This window comes from Serinus canaria, chromosome 2 (genome assembly GCF_022539315.1).
Source record: "Serinus canaria isolate serCan28SL12 chromosome 2, serCan2020, whole genome shotgun sequence".
Lineage (NCBI taxonomy): Eukaryota > Metazoa > Chordata > Aves > Passeriformes > Fringillidae > Serinus > Serinus canaria.
In genome coordinates, this window is record NC_066315.1 from 415,785 (window position 1) to 434,533 (window position 18,749).

General features: G+C 70.8%; 4 protein-coding genes across 7 annotated transcripts in view; 1 reads left to right on the forward strand and 3 right to left on the reverse strand.

The window, feature by feature from the left end:
- Positions 1–262: 262 nt before the first annotated feature.
- Positions 263–4,392, forward strand: CDK5 (cyclin dependent kinase 5). Of its 2 annotated transcripts, XM_050970938.1 has the most exons (12): positions 263–375; positions 484–572; positions 687–754; positions 859–919; positions 1,099–1,155; positions 1,231–1,326; positions 2,539–2,613; positions 2,719–2,815; positions 2,894–2,963; positions 3,307–3,367; positions 3,442–3,522; positions 3,862–4,392. In XM_050970938.1, exons 1-12 carry the CDS (start codon positions 339–341, stop codon positions 3,946–3,948), a joined length of 879 nt encoding a protein of 292 aa, XP_050826895.1. In that variant the 5' UTR covers positions 263–338; the 3' UTR covers positions 3,949–4,392. The 2 variants fall into 2 exon arrangements, with proteins under 2 accessions (XP_050826895.1, XP_050826894.1); XM_050970937.1 differs by lacking the exons at positions 263–375; positions 484–572; positions 687–754; ... (1 more) ...; positions 1,099–1,155; positions 1,231–1,326 and having other exon boundaries at positions 2,038–2,613.
- Positions 4,393–4,813: 421 nt separating this feature from the next.
- On the reverse strand, positions 4,814–11,953 carry ASIC3 (acid sensing ion channel subunit 3). Of its 3 annotated transcripts, XM_050970920.1 has the most exons (11): positions 10,956–11,953; positions 8,381–8,531; positions 8,147–8,274; positions 7,191–7,341; positions 7,058–7,114; positions 6,507–6,660; positions 5,811–5,902; positions 5,661–5,740; positions 5,522–5,593; positions 5,374–5,420; positions 4,814–4,892 (listed from the first exon to the last, which is right to left on the reverse strand). In XM_050970920.1, exons 1-11 carry the CDS (start codon positions 11,508–11,510, stop codon positions 4,814–4,816), a joined length of 1,566 nt encoding a protein of 521 aa, XP_050826877.1. In that variant the 5' UTR covers positions 11,511–11,953. The 3 variants fall into 3 exon arrangements, 2 of the variants coding, with proteins under 2 accessions (XP_050826877.1, XP_050826876.1); XM_050970919.1 differs by having other exon boundaries at positions 4,873–5,420; positions 5,522–5,740; XR_007776872.1 differs by lacking the exons at positions 4,814–4,892; positions 5,374–5,420 and having other exon boundaries at positions 5,530–5,593; positions 6,507–7,114.
- Positions 11,954–13,100: 1,147 nt separating this feature from the next.
- ABCB8 (ATP binding cassette subfamily B member 8) lies at positions 13,101–17,094 on the reverse strand. The gene is made up of 15 exons (XM_050970921.1): positions 16,838–17,094; positions 16,136–16,291; positions 15,963–16,057; positions 15,788–15,893; positions 15,545–15,706; positions 15,377–15,462; positions 15,207–15,304; positions 14,982–15,087; positions 14,842–14,875; positions 14,570–14,706; positions 14,361–14,455; positions 14,090–14,223; positions 13,840–13,987; positions 13,311–13,561; positions 13,101–13,223 (listed from the first exon to the last, which is right to left on the reverse strand). Exons 1-15 carry the CDS (start codon positions 17,078–17,080, stop codon positions 13,143–13,145), a joined length of 1,932 nt encoding a protein of 643 aa, XP_050826878.1. The 5' UTR covers positions 17,081–17,094; the 3' UTR covers positions 13,101–13,142.
- Positions 17,095–18,408: 1,314 nt separating this feature from the next.
- NOS3 (nitric oxide synthase 3) overlaps positions 18,409–18,749 on the reverse strand; it is a 4,824-nt gene continuing 4,483 nt past the window's right edge. Inside the window, exon 7 of the mRNA XM_050970378.1 lies at positions 18,409–18,543. Within this exon, the coding sequence (XP_050826335.1) occupies positions 18,409–18,543 (135 nt within the window). The remainder of the gene's footprint in view (positions 18,544–18,749) is intronic.

Sequence of the window (18,749 nt, forward strand, 5' to 3'; positions counted from 1 at the left end):
TCCCCGCAAGGGATCCCCGTAGGACGCCCGCGCAGTGGCGCTGTCTCGGGGAGGGCGGGGGAGGGGACCGGGGGTCCGGCGGGGACGCGCCGGGCGGAGCCGGGGATCGAACCCGGAACCACGGGGAAGGGGCGGGGAGGGAGGGCGGGGCCATGGCGGGAGGTGTGGCGGGGCGCGGCCGCGCGGGGGCTGCCGGGAGGTGTGGCGGGGCCGCGCGGGGGCTGCCGGGAGGCGTGGTGGGGCCGCGCGGGGGCTGCCGGGAGGTGTGGCGGGGCGGGCGGGGGTCGGTGGCGGGGCCGGTACCGGGGCCGGGCCGGGCCGGGACCGATCGCGGCGCCATGCAGAAATACGAGAAGCTGGAGAAGATCGGTGAAGGTGCGGCAGGGCCGGAGCCGTACGGAGGGACCCGGGTGCTGCGGGGCCCGGCGGCGGCGTCGGTACAGGTACCGGGGGCTCGGCCGTGACCCCGTTCCGTCCCCGCAGGCACCTACGGGACCGTGTTCAAAGCCAAGAACCGGGAGACACACGAGATCGTGGCGCTGAAGCGGGTGCGGCTGGACGACGATGATGAGGTGAGGGGGGGCCGGGGCTGGGACCCCCCCGGTACGCCCGGTACCCCCCGGTACGCCCGGTACCCTCCGGTACTCCCGGTACCCCCGGCTTCCCACAACCCGCGTATCCCGCAGGGGGTGCCCAGCTCGGCGCTGCGGGAGATCTGCCTGCTCAAGGAGCTCAAGCACAAGAACATTGTCAGGTACCGGGGGCACCGGGAGTACCGGGGGCTGGGCTCGGGGGCTGCTCCTGCCGGTGCCCCGGGCCCGGCCGGGCGCTGGGGGCTCAGCGACCCCTGCCCCGCAGGCTCCACGACGTTCTGCACAGCGACAAGAAGCTGACCCTGGTCTTCGAGTTTTGTGACCAGGTGAGCACCGGGGGCACGGGGGTCCGGGGAGGCACGGCGGTCCGGGGAGGCACGGGGGTCCGGGGGGACACGAAGGTCCGGGGGACACGGGGGTCGGGGAGGCGCGGGGGTCCGGGGGGACACGGGGGTCCGGGGGGTCTCTGAGGGTCACCGCTGCCGGCCCCCCTCGCTTCCCCCAGGACCTGAAGAAATACTTTGACAGCTGTAACGGGGATCTGGACCCCGAGATCGTCAAGGTGGGTGTGGCGGTGCCGGGAGCCCCGGGGGCCCGCGGGGTGCCCGGTGCTGACGGAGCCGCCGGTGCCCCGCAGTCCTTCATGTACCAGCTGCTGAAGGGGCTCGCCTTCTGCCACAGCCGCAACGTGCTGCACCGCGACCTGAAACCGCAGAACCTGCTCATCAACCGGGTGGGCACGGCGGGGCAGGGCTGGGACAGGGCCGGGACACGGCGGGACAGGGCCGGGACAGGGCTGGGACACGGCTGGGACAGGGCTGGGACACGGCGGGACAGGGCCGGGACAGGGCTGGGACAGGGCCGGGACACGGCTGGGACACGGCGGGGACAGGGCTGGGACAGGGCTGGGACAGGGCCGGGACACGGCTGGGACAGGGCTGGGACAGGGCTGGGACAGGGCTGGGACAGGGCCGGGACACGGCGGGACAGGGCCGGGACACGGCGGGACAGGGCTGGGACACGGCTGGGACAGGGCTGGGACACGGCGGGACAGGGCCGGGACAGGGCTGGGACACGGCTGGGACAGGGCTGGGACACGGCTGGGACACGGCGGGGACAGGGCTGGGACAGGGCTGGGACACGGCTGGGACAGGGCTGGGACACGGCGGGACAGGGCTGGGACACGGCTGGGACAGGGCTGGGACACGGCAGGGACACCGGGTGATGGGCTGAGCACTCACACCTGGGAGCAGGGCTGGATGGCTGTGTGTCTGTCCTGGGCTCTCATACCTGCAAGCGAGGCTGGGAACTGGAGTGGCACTTCGAAATGGGACTGTCTGTCTGTCCATCCGTCAGTCCTGGGCACTCACCTGCGAGTGGTGCTGTCTGTCTGTGTGTTTGTCTGTCCTGGGCAGTTATTGTAGTAACAGACAGTCACAGCTGGGAGCAGGGCTGTGCTCAGGGGTGGCACTTGGGAATGGGGCTGTCTGTCTGTCTGTCTGTCCTGGGCAGTCACAGCTGGGAGCAGGGCTGTGCTCAGGGGTGGCACTTGGGAATGGGGCTGTCTGTCTGTCTGTCCTGGGCAGTCACAGCTGGGAGCAGGGCTGTGCTCAGGGGTGGCACTTGGGAATGGGGCTGTCTGTCTGTCTGTCCTGGGCAGTCACAGCTGGGAGCAGGGCTGTGCTCAGGGGTGGCACTTGGGAATGGGGGCTGTCTGTCTGTCTGTCCTGGGCAGTCACAGCTGGGAGCAGGGCTGTGCTCAGGGGTGGCACTTGGGAATGGGGCTGTCTGTCTGTCCGTCCTGGGGAGTCGCACCTGGTGTCTGTCCAGGCCCAGTTGCCCCTATCCCTGCTGTGTTCCCAGTGATGGGAAGGCAGCAGGGCCGCTGTCCCTGGGGCTGGGGGATGCAGTGGGGCCCCCCAGGCTGACCCCTCTGCGCCCCCAGAACGGGGAGCTGAAGCTGGCGGATTTCGGGCTGGCTCGGGCCTTCGGCATCCCTGTGCGCTGCTACTCGGCCGAGGTGAGTGGGGCTCTGGGGCTCCTGGGGCTCGGGATGGGGCTCCTGGCCCCCTGCAGCCGGCTGGGGCTCCCCTGTCCCCGTGCCAGTGTCCCTGTCCCTCCCCAGGTGGTCACTCTGTGGTACCGGCCCCCAGATGTTCTCTTTGGGGCCAAGCTCTACTCCACCTCCATCGACATGTGGTCAGCTGGGTGCATCTTCGCGGGTACGCTGGGGGGCCAGGGGACTGGAGGGGGGCCTGGGGGCCACGGGGGCCTGTGGGAACCAGCCCCTGTCCCCCCAGAGCTGGCCAACGCGGGGCGGCCCCTGTTCCCGGGCAATGACGTGGACGACCAGCTGAAGAGGATCTTCCGATATCCTTGGGGATGGGAGCCCCAGAAGGGACTGCCTGGGAATGGGGACTGCTGGGAATGGGGAAAGCCTTGAATGGAGACTTCCCCTGGGAATGGGGAATCCCCTGGGAATAGGGAGCCCTGTGCATGGTGATCCCTCCGGAATGGGGACCCCAGAATGGGGGACTGGGGAAGTGCTGGAACGGAGAGCCCTCGGGAATGGGGAGCCCTGCAGAATAGGGACCCCTGGGGAATGGGGAGCTCTGAGAATGAGGATCCCTTGGAATGGGAACCCCCCTCGGCTGGGCAGGGGGGCAGGGGGCAGGTGCTGGGTGTCCCCGTGGTGGTCCTTGACTGTCCCCACGCTGCTGGGGACCCCCACGGAGGAGCAGTGGCCTGCCATGGCCAAGCTGCCAGACTACAAGGTGAGGGCAGGGGACACAGGGGTCAGAGGGACTGAGGGGTCTGGGGGAGCTGGGGGTCACCCGTGTGTCCCCAGCCCTACCCCATGTACCCAGCTACCACTTCCCTCGTCAACGTGGTGCCCAAGCTGAACGCAACTGGCCGGGACCTGCTGCAGGTGAGACCCTGTCCCTGTGCCCCCCTGTCCCTGTGCCCCCTGCCCCTGTGCCCCCTGCCCCTGTGCCCCCCTGCCCCTGTGCCCCCCTGCCCCTGTGCCCCCCTGCCCCTGTGCCCCCTGCCCCTGTGCCCCCTGCCCCTGTGTCCCCCATCCCTGGTGTGTCTCCCAGCCTGCTCCCATCCCAGCGCTGTGTCTCCCACACGTGTCACCCCTGCCCACCCCATGGGGGCTCTGTCTCCCAGGAGTGGGTGCCCTCCCCCTCACAGCCCCCTGCCCGCCTGGGGGGCTGTGGGATGGGGAGGCTCCATGCCCTCCCCCTCAGGCCCCCCGGCCCCCCAGAACCTGCTCAAGTGCAATCCGGTGCAGCGGATCTCAGCGGAGGAGGCCCTGCAGCACCCCTACTTCACCGACTTCTGCCCCCCCTAGGGCCCCCGAGTCCCCAGACCCCCTGAGGGGGGCAGCCCCTGCCCCCACAGCCGGGTGCCAGCCCATGCCAGCCCCCCTGACTGCAGCCCCCCCAGTATTTATTAGGTTCTGTCCCGGCTGTGGGGGGCTGGCACAACCCCCCGGGCCCCCCAGCCCCGGGGGGGGGATGAGAGGGCTGGGACTCCCCCCAGAGACACAGGACTCACCGGGGGCAGGGGACTTCCCAAGGGCATGGGAACCGCCAGACACGGGGCCACAGGGTTGGTGGAGGGGCAGGACCCTCTGGGACCAGGCGCAGGGACCCCGGGGGGAATGCGCCCCCCATCTCCTCTCCCTACTCCCCCTGAGCCCCCCTCTGCTGGGGGGTCCCAGGGGTGTGCCCCCCACCAGGGCCTGCTGTACGTGGGTGATGTGCGTTCGGTGTCCCATAAAGAGCTTCCCCCCCGTGCTGCCTCCTCCTTCCTGGGGTGTTGGGGACCCCCACTGCTGTGTGACAGAACCACCCCCCCCCGTGCCTTGGCCAGCCCTGTGACCCCCCCAGTGCTGCCTTCTCCCTCCTGGAGCCCCCCAGACCCCTGAGCACCCCAGGCCCCCCGACCCCCAAGCAGCCTGGAGCCGGGGCCTGGGGCACCTCTTTATTTGGGGGGACTGTGGGGAGGGGTGGCATGTCCAGCGCGGGGGGGCACAGGCAGCGCATGCAGGGACGTGGGAGCAGGGCCGGGGCGGCCCCTCACCCCCAGCCCCCCGACACCCCCTCAGGGGGCGGGGGAGGCCTGGAGGCCGCCCCGCGGCCCGGGGGTGTCCCCCCAGCCCCCCGGCCGGCGGGGGGGCGGGCTGGGCTCTGCGGGGGGGCCCGGGGGGGACCCTAGAGCCGGGTGACGAGGTAGCAGGTTCGGGGCGACGCCGAGACGGGGCGCGGGGCCGGGCAGGGGGGGCCAGGCGCCCTGCAGGGGGGTGGGGGGGTCAGCTCCCGCTGCCACCAGTGCCCCCTGTGCCCTGCCTGCCGGGGGGCTCTGCCCCGTGCCCCCTCCCCTTGTGCTCCCCAGGGTGGCCCAGGACCCTCCCCTTTGGCCTGGAGCCAGGCTGGCCCCTCCCGTGTCCCCCATGCGGACCCCCCCTCCTGCCCCACTGCGTCCCGGAGGGGAGGCTGGGGACCCCAGCCCGGCTGAGGGTGTCGGGGCAGGGGTACCCCGGAACAAGGGTCTGTGGGGGTTGATGAGGATGGGGGATGTCTGCAGGGAATGGGGGGGGTCTGCAGAGAATGCAGGGGGTTTGCAGGGAATGCGGGAGATCTGCAGGGGATGGCCCCGCACCCCCGCGCTGGCCCTGGGGAGCCCCCAGGGACCCCCATCTCCCCCGGGGGAGCGACAGCCCCGCACCCCCCGTGCCAGCCCCGGGGGGCTCTGGTTGCCCCCCCACGTGTACCTGGGTGGGCGCGGGGCCGTGGGGCTGCCCGGGACCGCCGGGTGCTCCTGGACGGGCGCACGGAGGGACGAGAGAGCGGTGAGCGGGGGGGTGATGGGGTGCGACCCCTGGGCGGGGGGCTGGGGAGTGGGGGGCGCGGGGGGGTTACCAGGGTGCCGCTGTCGCTCCGCGGGCTCCGCTTCTTCTCCTTGTACAGGCTGAGGAGTTTGTCCCGGAACACCTGGGGGGGGCAGGTCAGGGTCCCCAGCCCGAGAGCCCCGGGCAGGGGGAGGCCGGGGGGGGCTCACCTCATACAGGTAATCAAAGATCTCCAGGATGGTGAGGAGGCTGGCACCAATGAAGAGCCCCATCTGCCCCCCGATGTCACCTGTGCGGGAGGTGACGTCAGCGAGGGCAGACCCCGTGTCCCCGGCACCCCTGGGGTCCCTGTCCCTCACCCAGCAGCCCCGCCACCTCATACGCCTTCTTCTGCTCAATCATCTCGTAGTTCAGGGCCTCGAAGAAGATGTCCAGGACCAGCACATTGTCCCTGGGGGGACACGGGACAAGGGGACACTGTCAGCTGCAGGGGGTGTCAGGCTGTGCCGTGCCAGGCCAGGGGGCTGCACCGTGCCGTGGGGTAATGTGGGGCAGGGCCGAGGGGGCACAAGGGTGCGCCAGGCCCTGCTGTGCCGTGCCATGCTGTGCTGTGCCATGCCGTGCCATGCGGGTTTCCCGTATCTGGAGCAGGTCTGCACAGTGGAGGCCATGCCATGCCATGCTGTGCCATGCCAGGCCATGTCACATGTCACTTTGGGCTGTCACTTGGTGTGTGATGGGGATGCCGTGTGTGGCTGTGCTGTGCTGCTGTGTCCCACTGTCATGCTGTCCCAGTTCATGTCTGCTGGGGGATGCTGGGTGGGCGTGCCCTGTCACACTGTCACTCTGGGCTGTGTCAGTTCGTAGATACTGGGGCCCTCGTGTCGCACTGCTGGTTCATGTCACGGGGCCATGCTGTGCCATGTCACACTGTCACACTGTGCCCTAAGATGGCGTTGTCATGCTGGGCTGTGGGGCTGTGTCACGCTGTGCGCTGGCGGGGCGGCGGGTGACAGCAGGGTGGCAGTGACAGCGGAGGTGGCCGTGTCACTCACGCAATGTACTGCTCCGTCTTGTTGAACTTCTTGGCCAGGTACTTGGCCGAGGCCTTGCTGGGGATCTTCACCATGGAGAGCTCCTTGCCGTAGCGCACCATGGCGCAGGGCGTGCGGCACGCGCAGTACTCGCTGTCCTTGGTCACCAGGAAGTCTGGGGGGGCGGCGGTGGGACCGGGACCCCCAGGACCCCTGCCCGCCGGGGATGGGGGGGGCGGGATGCTCCGGGGAAAGAGCTGGGTGCTTGGGCTGCCACCCGGGAGAAGTATGCCACCCGGGACAAGTGTGCCACCCGGGACAAGTGTGCCACCCGGGACAAGTGTGCCATGGGCACCGTCGGTGGCACAGGGAGGGGGCCCGGCCCTGCGCATCTGGGGACAGCGGTGATCCCCACCCCAGCGAGGGCACAGGGACACCAGAGCCACCCTCACAGTGGTGGGGGCACAGGGACACCGGAGCTGCACTCACAGCAATGGGGGCAGTGGGAGGCTCAGGGGTGCCCGGGGGTTCCCGGGGGTGCCCGGGGCCGTTGGGGGGCTCGGGGTACGTACCCAGCGCGGGGTCGGCACACTCCTTGTACTGCTCCGGGGTGCAGACGTTGGCATTGCCTGCGGGGGAGGCGGCGGTGGCGGGGTTGGTCCCTTGGTGCCGGAGCCCCGCGGCCCCCGGCCGCCCCCCGCTCACCCGGCATGTGCACCATGCGGCAGTTGCAGTTCTCGGCCAGGTAGCGCGTCTCGCAGTCCAGGCGGCACGCGGTCAGGCTGTAGTTGGTGAAGAAGTCGGACTCGATGGGGGTGGCCTTGCAGTCCCCCCACGGCGGGGGCAGGTACACCAGCTGCCGGGCACCCGCTAAGGAAAACACGGCGTCCTGGGGCCCCGTGTCAGCCCCGATGTCCCCGGCGTCGTACCCGACCATGGCCGCGCCTCCCAGCCCGCGGCAGTGCCGCCCCTGGGGCAGAGCTCACCCCGCAGCCCAGAGCTGCCGTCCTGCCATCCCCGAGCCCCCGTCCCGCCCCGTCCCCTCCTTCCGGGGCACGGGGATGGCTCTTGCAGCAGTTGTCACCTGTACCGGGTGCCACAGCGAGGTCTGGCAGGCGGCACCGGCTGGAGCAGGACGTGCCGGGTGGGGGGGGTCAGCGCGGACCCCCGCCCTCCCCTTGGTGCGGGGATGGTGCCTGGCGAAGGCCCAGCACCCCCCGCCCGTGGGTGCCAGGGCCGCTCCTGCTGCCGCCGTGCTCCTGCCGCCCATGTGCCGGCACACGTGGTGACGCCCACCCGAGGCACCTAAATTTAGGTGTCTGGCTGCGGGGGCCGGTGCCGCCACCCCCCGGCGGCTGTTCCGCGGAGCCGGGGGTCGCTGCCGGAGCCGCTGCCTGCGTGGGGCTGCCCACAGCCTGTGCCGGTCAGCGGCACGGCACCCACGGCATGGCTGGGCAGGCCGTGTCCCCATGGAATGGGGCTTGGAATGTCCCCACAGGGCTGGCTGTGGCAGCACCGGGCCATCCCAAGCCCTCTGGGGGTCCATTCTGATCCCCTTGGGTCACCATCCCAGGCCCTGTGAGGGTCCATCCCAATCCCTCCGGAGCCCATCCCGATCCCTCGGGGGTCTGTGCCCAGCCCCGGGCGCCGTGCCCGGATACCCGCTGCTGCTGGCAGGAGACGAAGGTCTGGAAGCCAGGGGCAACGCCGAAGCCCAGCTGGTCAATGAAGGGAGGCTCGTCCTGGCTGTGGATCTGCACCTTCACCCCCACCTCAAACGAGGTCTCATCTGCAGAGCAGGGGACGGGGGTCAGGTGCAGGGCAGGGGATCTCACCTGTGTCCCCCCAGACGGGCAGGGTCCCACCTGTGTCCCCCCAGACGGGCAGGGGCTCACCTGTGTCCCCCCAGACGGGCAGGTACTCCTCCTGCTGCACGTTGAGCATGAGCTCCAGGCCATTGCCGGAGCCGCCCTGCAGCGTGGTCAGCACCTCGCGGCCTGGCCCCCCCGGGTTGAAGGTGTAGCACTTCCCCAGGCGAGTGAAGATCTGCAGGGACGGGACACGGGGCACACGTGGGACACGGGACAGGGCTCTCACTGCCACTGCAGGGACCCCGTGTGGACATTCAGTGCCACTGTGGGGACCCTGTGGGGACACAGGGACACACGCGGGGACATGGCAGTGGGAATTCCAGTGCCCCACGTGAGCCAGGATAGGATCCCAGTGCCCTGCAGGACCAGGATGGGGTCCCAGTGCCCCAGGACAGGATCCCAGTGCCCTTTAGGATCAGGATGGGGTCCCAGTGCCCCAGGACAGGATCCCAGTGCCCTGCAGGACCAGGATGGGGTCCCAGTGCCCCAGGACAGGATGCCAGTGCTGCCAGGAGAAGGCGAGGGCGTTGATGGTGCCTGGCCTGTGCTGCCGTGGCTCTGCAGGGATATTGGGTTTCGTCACAGTTCCAGGGAACATGTGGGGACACTTGAGATGGGAGGGCACAAGCCAGAACGGTGATGGGGTCCAGGACTCCTTTGTCACAGCAGCAGAGGCCACCATGTCCCCCCCAAGACCCGAGAGCCTGTCCTGGCCAGCCCCCTTGGGGACCCGCACCCCCAGCAGGAACCCTGGGGTGACCTTGAGTTCCCAGGATGGGTACCCAGAGCCCGGGACCCCGGGGTGCCCCTGAGCCCCAGCCTGGTCCCATGCCCCCCAGCTCCTGCCATGCAGCCCCGGGGTGCCACGGCCCTCCCTGCTGGGGGTGCCCCACCCGAGGGCTCTGTCCCACGGGGGGGAGCGGAGGGGGCGTTGCTGTGGCAACCAGCTGCTCCCAAAGTGGGGACCCGTTACCATGGCAATGCGGTGCCCAAGGAGGAAAGGGGGGGGCGGGTGTCATGGCAACGGCTGCCCGGCATGGGGATGCTGGGGGGGGGCATGGGTGGGGACAGTGATGGGGACGTGTCCCCAGCAGTGCCAGCCCTCCTGCGCTCACGCTCAGGGTCACACAGGGACCCACAGCCCCGCGCCTTGGGGACCCCCAGCCCTGCTCCCCAGAGTTCCCCTGTCCCCACACCCCATCCTGCCCCATCCAACAGGCCCTGGGGGATGTGAGAGGAGACTCAGCTCACCCGATGGCCCTTGGGCCCCATCACATGTCCAGGAACCTCGGGGATGCTGGGCCCAGGCTGGGGTGAGGTCAGGGACACAGGGCCAGGGCTCAGCACCCGGCCTGGAACACAGGATCCCAAGCCAGGACTGGCCAAGCCTGGGGATTTTGGGGGGGGGACGACAGGACCCTGCTGCCTAATCAGGCATGCACCCACCTCAAATTCTGTCCTAGGGACCCTCAGCCCTGAGGCCCCATGTCCCGGCCCTCAAACCCAGGGGCCATCACCACTGCCTGCTGGGGACACTGGCACAGCAGCTCCGGCCACAGGCACGGGGGGATGGAGGGAGCACAGGGGGCACAGACCTGTCAAAGCACAGCTCGTCCCTAAGCTGCCTGGTCAATTAAGTAGTGCTCCAAGAGCATTAAGGGGACAGTAGTTGCAGGGGACAGCGATGGGACTGGGGAGAGCTGGCATGGCAGACGTGAGCTGCCCAGCGCCCACGCTGCTGCCTGGTGCTGCTGTGGCAGGAGGGGAGGGTCTGTGCTGCCCATGCCACCATCGCTGCCTGTGCCAATGTCCCTGCCTGTCCTGCCCATGCCACTACCCCTGTCCACCCTGCCTGTGACACTGTCCCTGTCTATCCTGTCTGTGCCACCATCCCTGCCTGTCCCAGTGTCCCTGCCTGTCACACAAGTGCCACCATCCCTGCCTGTGCCACTGTCCCTGCCCTGTTCTGGGGGCTGCAGTGGGGCTGCTGGGGGCAGAAACGGGGCTGCTGGAGGTAGAGGTGGAGGGTTCTGGGTGCAGCGGCATGGGGTCCCAGCAGGGCCGGCACAGGGACCCCTACCCATGCCAGGCATGGAAGTGCTGCCCATGGGAGCCTCTGTGCCAGCAGTCAGGGCAGCGGCTGCTGCTGGTGGTGCCCAGTGGCACCTGAGGCTGGCACGGGTGGTGGGGGCTGCACCTGTGAGCACCTGTACAAGTGACACCCTGTACAGGAGAGCACATCTGTGAGCATCCTGTACCTGTGAGCACCCCACGACCCCGAGCATCCTGTACCTGTGAGCACCCTGTGCCCACCACACCCCTGCATGCCAGCAGAGACCCCAGGCAGCCCAGAGTGCCCAGCACAGCCCCGCTCCATCCTGGCACTGCCGCAGCCGCCTGGCGCCCCTGCAGCACCCCGGGTGGGGACATCCCGGGGCGGGGGTGCTGTCCCCAGCGGGGTGGGCAGGGGCTGAGTGCTCCGGGAGCGGGGATGGGAGAGAGGCACCGCCTGCCGATGCCTGACCCCAGCAGGGCTCCCCTGTCCCTCTGCAGCCCCGGGCCACCCGGCGGGTCCCCTCCCCAGCCCCGGGGCACTCACCACGGTGAAGTTGCGGGCGGTGCAGCCGGTGCCGCGGAAGGAGCACTGCAGCAGCATGTCAGCCAGGTCGTGGCCCGTGCGGTTGTAGAACTCGGCCATGCTGAAGGGCTTCGCCTTGAAGTTCTTGAAGTTGGCCTTGTCGCGCAGCGCGGCCAGGACGTGGGGCTCGGCCAGCTGCGGGTTGCTGATCTCGTAGCGCTCGTTGAGCAGCGCCAGCAGCTCGCCCACGTGGTACATGTCGTTGCGGGTGATTTTGGAGAAGCGGAACTCGTTGAGGTTGCAGATGGTGATGGCCGGGAAGGTGAGGTTGCGGGCAGCCACCTCGTCCAGCTTGGTGACGTGCGGGTAGGTGAGGAAGTAGGCGACGCGCTCGGCGCACACGAGCAGCAGCAGCCCCAGCGAGCCCAGGAAAAAGCCGCCCCAGAGCACGCGGCGCAGGGACACGGCCCCGTAGGCGAAGACGTGGCTGATGCCGTGCAGCGAGGAGCTGTGGGCGAACGCCCGCAGGCTCGAGAGCCCCTCGCCCTCCCCGCTGCCCTCCGAGCCCCTCCTCATCCTGTTGCCGCCGGGGCCCCGCGGTGCCCCGCAGCCTCAGCCCATCGCCGCCGGGCTCAGGGCGCAGCCGGCGGGGAGGGAAGGGGGGAGGAGGGTGGGCAGGGGATGAGAGGAAGGCAGGGGATGGGGGGGCAGGACCGGCCGCCGCGCTCTCCCTGGTCCGTCACGCTGCCGGTGCCGATGCTGCCCGGCCGGCGCCGCGGAGCCGCGGGCAGCGCAACGCAGCCCCCGTCCCGCTTCCAGCCCCGGCCTCAGCCCCGGTCGCGGTCTCGGTTCCGATCCCGGTTCGAGCCCTGGTCCCGGATCCGGTCCCGATTCCAGCCTCGGTCCCCCTCCTGATCCCGGTCCCGGATCTAGTCCCAGCCCCGATCCCAGCTCCAGTTCCAGCCCCGGCCCCGGTCCCGCTCCCGGCTCCGCTCCCGCCGCGGCGCAGCCGCCGCCGGTCCCCGCCGTCCCCCGCCGCCGCCGCCCCCGCCCCTCCCGCGGCTCCACCCGCCGCCCCCGCCGGCGGCCGCAGCGGTGGGGGACGGGGGGGCCGAGACCCCCGGGAAGGGGGGCCGGCAGACAGCGCCCCTGCATCGGGCAGCCCAGGGGAGCCCAGCTCGGGGTCACACGGAGGTCCCCCCATGCCGGGGTCACACAGGGGTCCCCTCACCCCGGGAAGGGATGCAGGGGAGCCTTCAGCCCAGAAGGATGTCGCAGGGTCCCCCCATTCCGGGGGTGACATAGGAGGCTCCCATACAAAGGCTGACCCGTGGGACCCCCACCCCGGGAGAGTCATGCAGGGCTAATCCCACGCGGGGGGCACACCGGGGCTCCCCCCGCCTGGGGGGTTTGACACAAGGGTCCCCGACCTTGAGGGGCAGCACAGGGGACAGTCCCTCCAGGGGCGTGAGGAAGGTGTAACCCCATTCCAGGGGTCCCCCATCCCGGGGTCATGCAGAGGGTCCCCACCCCAGGAAGATGACACAGGGTCCCTCCAGTCCAGGGTGACAGAGGGACCCCCGGCCTGGAGGGTGACACAGACGACCCCCTCGTTCCAGCGGGGGTCACACGGGGGGTCTCGTCACCCAGGGGTTCCTCCACTCCGGAGGTGACCATGAGGCCCCCTGCCCCGGGTTAATACCGCGGTCCCCCTGACAGAAATCACGCATGGGCTCCTCCATCCCGGGGGGTGCAGGGGTCCCCCATCCCGGGGTCACGTTGGGGTTCACCCCCTCCAGCGCCCGCGGGTCTTGCAGCGTTTCTTCAGTCGGGAGTGACAGCGGTGCCACACGCCACGGTGACACACGGGACACCCGAGGGTCACACGGGGAACGTTCACCGCAGCAGGGCAACGCAGGGGTCCCGCACTTCGGCAGTGGGGCTGGCACCGAGCAGGGGGTGACACAGGGGGTGACACAGGGGACACCCCCGCCCCGCGGGGCAGCGCGGATGGGGAGGGGGCGGGGCCAGCCACTCCGGCTCCGCCCACAAGCCAACGTCACGCATCCCGGCCCCGCGCGGCCCGGCCCCTTCCCGGAGCTAAGGGCGCCCCCGAGCGGCCCGGAGGACCCTTCGCAAGTCCCGCCACAGAGCGCAGCCCCGTGCGCCTGGCAGCGCCGCTTTATTGGGGAGCAGCGCGGGGACCCCTCAGGACCCCTCCTTCGTCTGCCGTCGGATGAGCTCGGCGTAGAGACCCCCCCGTCGCAGCAGCTCCTCGTGAGTCCCCGCCTGCGGAGACAGCCGATAGTGTCACCTGCGGGGGCCCACCCAGGTGTCACGGGCGGCGGCCCGTGCCCGCCGTGCCGCACGGCTCACCTCGGCCACGCGTCCCCGAGCCAGCACGGCGATGAGGTGCGCGCCGCGGATGGTGCTGAGGCGGTGCGCGATGAGCAGCACGGTGCGGCCGGCGGCAGCGCGCTCCAGCGCCGCCTGCACAGCCCGCTCCGCCTGCGCGTCCAGCGCGCTCGTGGCCTCGTCCAGGATGAGCACGGCCGGGTCCTTGAGCAGAGCCCGGGCGATGGCGATGCGCTGCTTCTGCCCCCCGGACAGCGCCGTGCCGCGCTCGCCTGCAGGGCACCGCGGGGACACCGTGGAGATGCTGTGCTGCACCATCCCAGGGCACCCCCCAGAACGTCCGTGCCACGGAGCCCGGGGACACCGCCCCGGCCCGCAGCCAAGGACCGGCCGCACCCGGAGCCCATCGCTCCTGCTCAGAGCCCAGCGCGGCCACGGCTCCCTGTGCACAGCTGAACGTCAGCCGTGAGCAGCACCGGTGTCCCCGCAGGACCGGGACCGCCTCAGCTGGGCCCCCACGCCCGCAGGACCCCTCCCGCCCCGGCCATACCCACGACGGTGTTGTAGCCCTCGGGGAAGCTGCGGATGAAGCCGTCAGCGTCGGCGAGCCGGGCGGCCTCGTACACCTCGGCGTCAGAGGCTCCTGGCTTCCCGAAGCGGATGTTCTCCATGATGGTTGTGCCAAACAGCACCGGCTCCTGCAGCAAACCCCGGCCCTCAGCACTGAGCCCACCCAGCCCACCTTCCTCCACTTGCCCAGGGACAGCCGGGGGTTCTGGCCAGCAGCACTCCAGTCCCACCTGGCTGATGAAGCCGATGACCTGCCCCCGCAGCCAGGAGGGGTCCAGGCCGGCGATGTCGTGCCCGTCCAGGGTGATGGTTCCTGCCGTGGGCTCGTAGAACCGCTCCAGCAGCGCTGCCACCGTTGACTTCCCTGGCGAAGGGACCCCTGAGCCCCCCTGCTCCAGCAGCACTGGGGGGTTCCCAGTCCCTGGCACACACTGGGCGCACTGGGCAGAGGACTGGGGAGGAGGAGGATGTGCCCAGGGAGAGGGTGGGGAGTGCTGGTACCTCCTCCTGAGGGGCCCACGATGGCCACGGTCTGGCAGGGGGGCAGGGTGAGGCTGAAGTCCTGCAGGACAGGGTAGCCAGGCCGGGTGGGATAACTGCAGGGAGAGGAGCAGGGGCTGCAGGGGGCTGCAGGGACATGGTGCCAATCCCCCTGTCCATGGGGTGGCTCAGAACCATGGGGGGCCAGGCAGGGGCCTGCTAGGACCCACCTGAAAGAGACGTGGTTGAAGCAGATGCGTCCATACAGGGAGTGGGCAGGGATGGTGGCCCCCCCCTGCAGTGGCACGAGGGGCTCCAGTCTCAGCAGCTCCAAGACACGAGCACCAGCACTCAGACCCCGCACCACCTGTGGGAGGACAGCAGGAGCACCTCATGGCCCCCCAGACCCCACTCACCCACAGGGAGGGTGGTGAAAGCAGCCCTGGAGCCCTAACCTGAATCCCCAGCCTCAGGGGGTGCCAGGAGCCCTCGCCCCACTTACCTGGCCCATCAGGATGGAGATGCTGGCCAAGGACCTGGGATGCACAAGGGCAGAGGTTGAGTTCAGGGCTGTGCCCAGGCAGGCTGTGGGGAACAGGGGGTGCCAGGGGTGCTGGGGGCACCACTGGGCCCTGCCCTGACCTTTGCACCGTCTGCGAGGCCACCAGGAAGGACATGAGGTCACCGGGTGAGAGCTGGTCTCCAGCCATCAGGGAGCCACCCACAAAGATGGTTCCCAGGACGATGCCTGTGGGGTGGGGGCAGAGCAAGATTTGAGGGGACATGCAGAAGGGGCATGGAGGAAGCCCTGCCCAAGGGAGTCCCACCCCGCAGCCCCCAGGTCCCTCTGTGTGACCCCCCACTCACCGTTGAGCGCCACGTTGGAGAGCCCCTGGAAGGCGGCGATGCCAAGTCCCAGCTGCTCGCTCAGACGTCCGGCACGGTCCACCTCGGCACGGAACAGCCTGGGGCAGGGATGGACTGGGGCCCCCTCTGCCCCACGCCCACCACCCCCAGGCTCCCGCCCTTGCCCTTACCCTGCCTGCTGCTCCTCCATGGCAAAGGCGCGCACCGTCCGTACGTTGCCCAGCGCCTCGTCGGCCACCACGGTGGCCTTGGCCACCTGCAGGGACAGCGAGGACGTTGGAGACGCCCCACGCTGCGGCCTCGGGGCTGGCAGGACAGGGGGCTCAGGTGAGGGTTACCTGCTCCTGTGCCTGGCGGGACAGGCTGCGGAGGAAGGCGCCGATGAAGGCGCCGGCGCCCACGAGCGCGGGCAGCGCCACGAGCAGCAGCCCCGTGAGCTTGGGCGAGAGCAGGTACAGCGACACGAAGCAGCCGGCGGTCTGGGTGCTGCTGCGCAGGCCCTGGGGGGACACAGGGGCTGGGGGCACCGCCGGGCTTGCCCAGGAGATAGCCGGGCTCACCCGGGAGACGGCCGGGCTCACCTGGGAGATGGCCAGCTTGAAGGAAGACTTGAACTCCTGGATGTCGGCCGTCAGCCGTGTCACCAGCTGCCCCGTGCGTGTGGCGTCGAAGAAGGCCACCTCCTGCCTGCCGGGGGAGCGGTGGGTGGGGGTCCCCGGCACCCTCTGTCCCGTGCCCCGTCCCTGCCGGGGTTACCTGAGCAGGGCGCTGAAGAGAGCCTTGCGCATGTTGCCTGCCACCCGCTCGCCCACGCGGGCCAGCAGCGCGATGTAGCCGAAGGTCAGCAGGCCCTGTGGGACGGGGGGGTCAGCAGGGCCAGGGGGCACCCCCGGGACCCCCCACCCGCCCTCTGGGGGGTTGGCACTCACCTGCAGGCAGTAGACGGCGAGGAGGCGCAGGGCCGGGCGCCGCACCTCCCGCAGGTAGGTGGCCACGTGGCCGCGGGCACACCGGGCCACCACGTCCACCAGCTGGCCCAGCAGCACCGGGATGCGCACGTTGAGCAGGGCTGCACCCAGCGCCAGCTGCAGGGACACACAGGGACAGGGCTGTCACATCACTGGGACAGCAGCACGGGGTGCCACGCCATTGCACCAGGACAGCAGGTGGCCTGGCACAGTACTGGGACAGTGGGTGTCACGCCATGGCACTGAGACAGCAGGTGTCACACTGTGGCACTGGGACAGTGGGGGTCACCCCATGGCACCAGACAGTGGCTGTCTCATGTCAGCACTGGGATGGCAGCTGTCACACTGTGCCACTGGGACAGCACATGTCACACAACAGCGGATACCAGGATGGTGGGTGCCACACAATGGCACCAGGACAGTGGCTGCCACACCATGGCATGGGGACTGTGGCATGCCATGCCACCCTGCACAGGGACCATGGCCATCACGCTGTGGCACTAGGACAGTGACAGGCAGTGGGATGGCAAGTGTCACACCATGTCAGTGGGACAGCGGCCACCATGCTGTGGCACCGAGACCGTGTGTTACTCCACAGCATAGGTGTGACACAGGGACAGTGGGGACAAGGGTGGCCATGGCCACCTACTCGGCCCTGCTCACCACGACAGCAGCTGAGAGCGCCAGGAGCTGAGGGCGCAGGAAGGTCCAGAACAGTGGCCAGTCAAAGGGGGTATCCGGGGGGGGCTCTGGCGGCTCGGGAGCGGCAGGGGGGACAGCAGGGACAGTGACCTCCTGGCAGCGCGCGGCCGTGCGCAGCAGCCCCAGCAGCACGCAGCCCGAGGCCGAGCCCACCAGGAGCAGCCGGCGCGGGGCCGGGAGCGCGGGGGGCAGCCGGGGGGGCATGGCCAGCCCCAGGCGCCCCCCATACCTGAAACTGGGGAGAGGGGTGAGTGAAGTGAACCTGGGGGTAAGGGAACCCTGGGGGAGCCCCCACGGATCAGCCCAGGCACCTCAGAATCCCATCTCCCCCGTCAGGAGCTGTGTTCCTGCCTCCCAGGCAGCCAGGATCCCCCAGGACCTCCTGGAACCCCGGAGTCCAATCCCCCACCAGGAGTTGGGGTGCCCCCACCCGCCAAGGCCCGTGAGTCTGGGAACCCCGCGGACGCCGCAGGGCTGCCGAGTGCGAGCTCGCCGCACCGCACCCAGCGGCGGGGTGTCCTCCCAAGGACCAAGGAGCCTCCCCGGGTAGCCCGGGGCACCCCAGTACTGCCCACATGTTGCCCCCGCCCCGATTCCCCTCCCGCTGCTCCGGGAAGCGCCCGTATCCCTCAGCCTCCCGGGAGCCCCGGTCCCCCCGCAGGGATCCAGGTGTCCGGGAGCCCCCGCGAGTTCCCGGCGCCCCTGGCTCCCCCGCAGCCCGACTCGCACCCCCGGGACCCCGGGGACCCCCGCGACCACCGAAGGAGCTGGGGTTCCCGCGCTCCAAGGGAGCCGAGGGTCCGGGATCCGCCCGGGATGCCCCGCACTCCCCCGGTACCTGCGCCCCGGCACGGAGGGCGGCCGGAGCCGGGTCCAAGCGCCCGCCGCCCGCAGCAAGAGCACCGGCAGCGGCATGGCGGCTCCGGGCGGGGGCGGCTCCGGGGGCGGCACCGGGCTGCACGGGGCGGGACCGGGGCGGGCCGGGGCGGGACCGGGCGGGCGGAGCCCCAGCACCGCGGCCCGGGCCCTGCGCCGGCCCCGACCCGTACCGGCCCCTCTCCGGCGCCTCGGGCCCTTCCCAGGCTCCGCGCCCTGACCCCGCCGATCCCGGTCCCGGTACTCCCGCTCCTCCCCGGGACCGCCTCCGGACCCCCGGACCCGCACCGGAACCCGCTCCAGAGCTCGGAGCGCGCACCGGCACCCCCGACCCCGTGCCCGGGGCCGCTGCCGGTGCGGCCATGGCCGGCGGCGGGGCCCGGGGCGAGCGCGGGGCCCCCTGAGCGCCCGGCACCGGCGGGGACCGGGCCGGCACCGAGCGGCCAGGTGAGCAGGGACGGGGCAGCGGGTACCGGGGCTGGCGGAGCCCCGCTGTCCCCGGAGCGGGGTCACGCCGCTCCTTTCCGGGGTCCTTCAGCCCGGCCGCTGCCCCGGGACCCCCCAGCCGGGCAGCTCGGGGACACCGAGGCCGGTGTGTCCCTTGCGGCCGTGGCGGTGCCGTGTCCGCGCGTGTGGTCCCGGGGCACTCGCGGGGGTCACTGACGAGCCCCGTCCGTGTTCGTACGGCGCAGCCGTGTGTCACCACGGGGGCTCACCCTGCCGTGTCCCCACGGGCAGGTGTCCGTGTCCCCCCGTGCGGAGTCGCGGGGATCCCCGTGACACAGGTGACGCTGCGGAAACACACGTGTCCCAGCAGGGTCACCGGGGCCACTGCCGGGGCCCGCCGTGTCCCTCGGGTGCCACATCCCCTGGGCTCTGTCCCTGGCCCCGGGGGTGTCCCGGCCGCCCGGCCCGGGGATCCCCGGCCCCCCCCACCGTTTACCCTCTGGGGCTATTTTCGGGCTCCGCGGGTATTTTTGGCTTCCCGATGCGGAGC